This window comes from Morone saxatilis, unplaced genomic scaffold, assembly GCF_004916995.1.
Source record: "Morone saxatilis isolate NCDOM2014 unplaced genomic scaffold, NCSU_SB_2.0 Contig23, whole genome shotgun sequence".
Taxonomy (NCBI): domain Eukaryota; kingdom Metazoa; phylum Chordata; class Actinopteri; family Moronidae; genus Morone; species Morone saxatilis.
The window spans coordinates 13,780,036-13,783,444 of record NW_023339796.1 but is presented as its reverse complement, the minus strand read 5'-3'; the positions used below and the strand labels follow the sequence as shown (position 1 = coordinate 13,783,444).

General features: G+C 38.7%; 1 protein-coding gene across 1 annotated transcript; it reads left to right on the top strand.

Annotated features, from left to right (window-relative positions):
- Nucleotides 1-20: 20 nt before the first annotated feature.
- LOC118334302 (complement C1q-like protein 2) lies at nt 21-335 on the top strand (the record flags this gene model as incomplete). Its single annotated transcript, XM_035670150.1, is given in 1 exon segment — nt 21-335. A coding segment is annotated over 1 exon segment (283 nt), but the record flags the coding sequence as incomplete, so codon positions are not given.
- Nucleotides 336-3,409: the final 3,074 nt, after the last annotated feature.

Genomic DNA, 3,409 nt, shown 5'->3' with positions numbered 1-3,409 from the left:
ATCATTCTCTCATCATCCGTAGGTATTTTCACCGCTCCGGTCAGAGGATACTACTACTTCAGCTTCTCTGGCCATAATGTTTCAAATAGACCAATGGGGCTGCGACTGATGAAGAATGGAGTGCAGATTGTGACTGTGTACAACCATGTAGCTGGAAATCGCCCTGAGACAGCAACCAATGGCATGGTTGTTTACCTTAATGTGGGTGACCACGTGTACATGAGACTCAGACCAAACACCTGGATTTATGATAATGAAAATAACCACAGCACCTTCGTTGGCTTTTTGTTATCTGCTCATTAAGTGGATCAAAGATCAAATTAGCAAAAAAAACAGACGGTTTTAAAAACTAGAAATGGAAGGTGGTTATGTTACAATAAACTAATCAAATAATCAATAAGATAGGAAACTCTTTTTCAGGTTAACAATAACTTTTTGTTCTGCGTGTTTTAAGCATTTTTTGGCCACAATATATATAGATAGCTGTTACGCTGGCTTATAAAGTTACTATGTACCTTATGAGATTAAGTCCAACATTCCTTTAATTTTTAGTTTAAGGGTTTCCAACAACCAGAGGGAAAAATATCTGGATCTATAGCAGCTAGATCTTTGACTGTGGTCATCAGCCGGTCTGTAATTTTCTCTGTTAGCTGTTGGTGCTGGGCAGAGAGTGTAGAGTGGTTTAAAACAGTTTAGCCTATAAGTGTTGATGATAGCAACTCAAGAAATCGGAATCAATCCCTGTCATGATTGTGAAAATTGAATCGTGTTGACTTATTGATATTATCTTTGTCTTTATAATGTTATTTATATCAATAAAGCTCCAAGAAGAAGAATTAAACTTTTCAAAACAAAAATCTAAATAAAAAAAAAAAATGCACACAAATGGCACAGGTGGTTATTTTGAACTTGATGAAATACTTTTATTTTAACACTGGCAGTTGTGAACTTTCATACATTTAGCACTCTCGAGTTTCACTGTAGCAAACATGTTCCTGCATCGTGTCTTATCTTTTTTGTGTCCTTGTATATTTTTTGTTTGTTTTTATAACTTGTTTTTCTGTTCGACTTTAGCTTAGAGCTACCATAAAGCACGGCAACTAAAGTTATAAAGTAATTAATGCTAAAGTTCAAAAAAACAATGGGTAATTTTATTTAACAAGACCAATAACATAATGAACGCAGAAGAAGAACTATAATACACTTCCATAAATGTCAAACAATGTTAAACCAAATATGAACACAATCCTACTCCTCAGACATTACAGATATAAAAAATAAGGCCTTGGGCCTCTGAGGCAGAGACTCCGCCTTTAACACAACAAACATAAAGAACCCTCCTACGCTGTTGGTCGACATTTAACACAAACTGAGCTGAATGATGAAACACTTTGTCTGTAAACAGGTACTGACGTCTACATTCATTAGATATAGAAAACGATTCAGGACATTCTGCAGACATTTTCAGGAAACATCTATATCTAATAAGATTGAAAAATAGAACAAAAAGTGAATTTCATTTCGACCTCTCCCAGATCACTCAGGTGACATTTTCTGTTTCAGGTGATACGCTCCACGCTCCAAGCTCCAAGTTGTTCTGGTTGCATCAGGTCAAATCTGCACGACTGATGAGGAAATGAGATGCAGGTGAGGAGGTGAGCAGGGATGGCCAGGTAACTGAGGAACAGGTGTATAAATTGATGGGGCAGTTAGGTAGTTTGGAGAGGAGGAAATGCCTGTAGGCATCTGGTGGACAGATGGAAAATGGCAATGAAAGGGCCTGATGAAGCAGGGAAGTGGTACAGGTGGGACAGAGAGAAATACTGCGATTCCACCTTGAAAAAACGCAGAAGAACTGGCATTTCCTAATCATTTAAATGTGCTACAATCGAGACATATTTAAAGTAAACAACTGAGAAAGTCTGCTTTATCATTGTGAACATGTTGCCTAACATTAAAACATTTCTGTTCTCTTTTGTCCCTGTCTGTTCTCCCGCACATTCAAGAGGAGTAGGATTTTTTCACAGAGTCAGGCCAGCTGTTTCCCTCCTGTTTCTAATATTTGTGCTAGGTTAACCATCTGCTGGCTATAGGCTTATATTCATCAAGTGGTATCAATATCTGCATTTAACTCTCTGCAATCAAGCGTTAGTGCATTTCCCAAAATGTTGTGTTAAAGTAAAGACATGAGAGCGGTGTAAATCTTAGGATCTAACTTCCAAAAGTTTTGCAATTTCAAAAATGACATATGTTTACCAGCAAAAGTCCAGCGATGAGTAAGCTATGAGAGGCTGTAATAGTATGACGTCTTAAGCTTTTCTTTTTTTGGTCACTGTACCTTCTTCCTCTCTCCTCTGCAATCACAGACTCTGTTATTGCAAAACCCTACATACAAGACACAAGATGGAAGACACTTTCTAACTTCCACTTTTTCCTCACATGGTAAACCCATTCTTGCAGCTGGGGTCAGAGCTTGTGTGTCGTCAGCGGTTGCACTGGTCTTGAGTTCCAGTAGTTCAGCGATTTAACAATAATAAATGCATGAAAAGCCCTTCAACAGTTAAGAGGTGTTTTAGGAAGAGGTGGCAGTATTTTTAGGGAAAATTAGATGATTTCTTAGAATACGACCATTTGTTTCTCTGGCTCTCTAACAGCCCACAGATAACCAGCCGTGTCAACTGCTGTAAATTAGTGTCATATGATCCTGCTGGCTTCTTTGCTCAAATCAAATCATGTGGAGCCATTGCATGCACAAGAGCCAAACAAGTTAAATCTTTTCATCCTTTTCCCTCCCTGCCGCCCCCCGCCTTCATTTTCTATCAAACGGTTCATTCTTACTTTGATATTTTTGTGTGTGAGGTTTGGCTCAGGTTGAAAAGAAAAAAAAGGCCGCACTTCTCGGCGCATTACCCAACTGGGGTCATGTCCTGTGTCATGGGCAACTGAGGGAGGACAGGCTGTGACAATGCAAATCATTTATTTCTAAATGGTTAAGAGGAACTGTATGTCTGTTTCAACATTTCACAGATCTGAGGAGTTACTGCAACACAGGAAGCACCTCCACCCTTCCTTTCTTCCATACACAAAAAAAAAGCCCAACATATCAGTAAGCTGTGGTCAATAGATTTGCATGCAATGAAATGCTAAAGCAGGTCGTAGTAATAGAGGCTTTAGACTGAACCACTTAAATGTTGCAGACATACGCTGAAAATCGCTTTTTTTAAAATCTTATATGTATTGTACATGTTGCCATGCAGGTTGTGAAATGCAGAATGATCAGTAGGGCTTGTGTAATATTGCAGTAAGCAGAAGATGGTGTCAGATTATAGGCAAACCTCCAGCTCCAGAGATGTAATGGATGTTTCAATGCGCCACTACTGTGATGTCTGTAGATGTAGAGAAAAACATC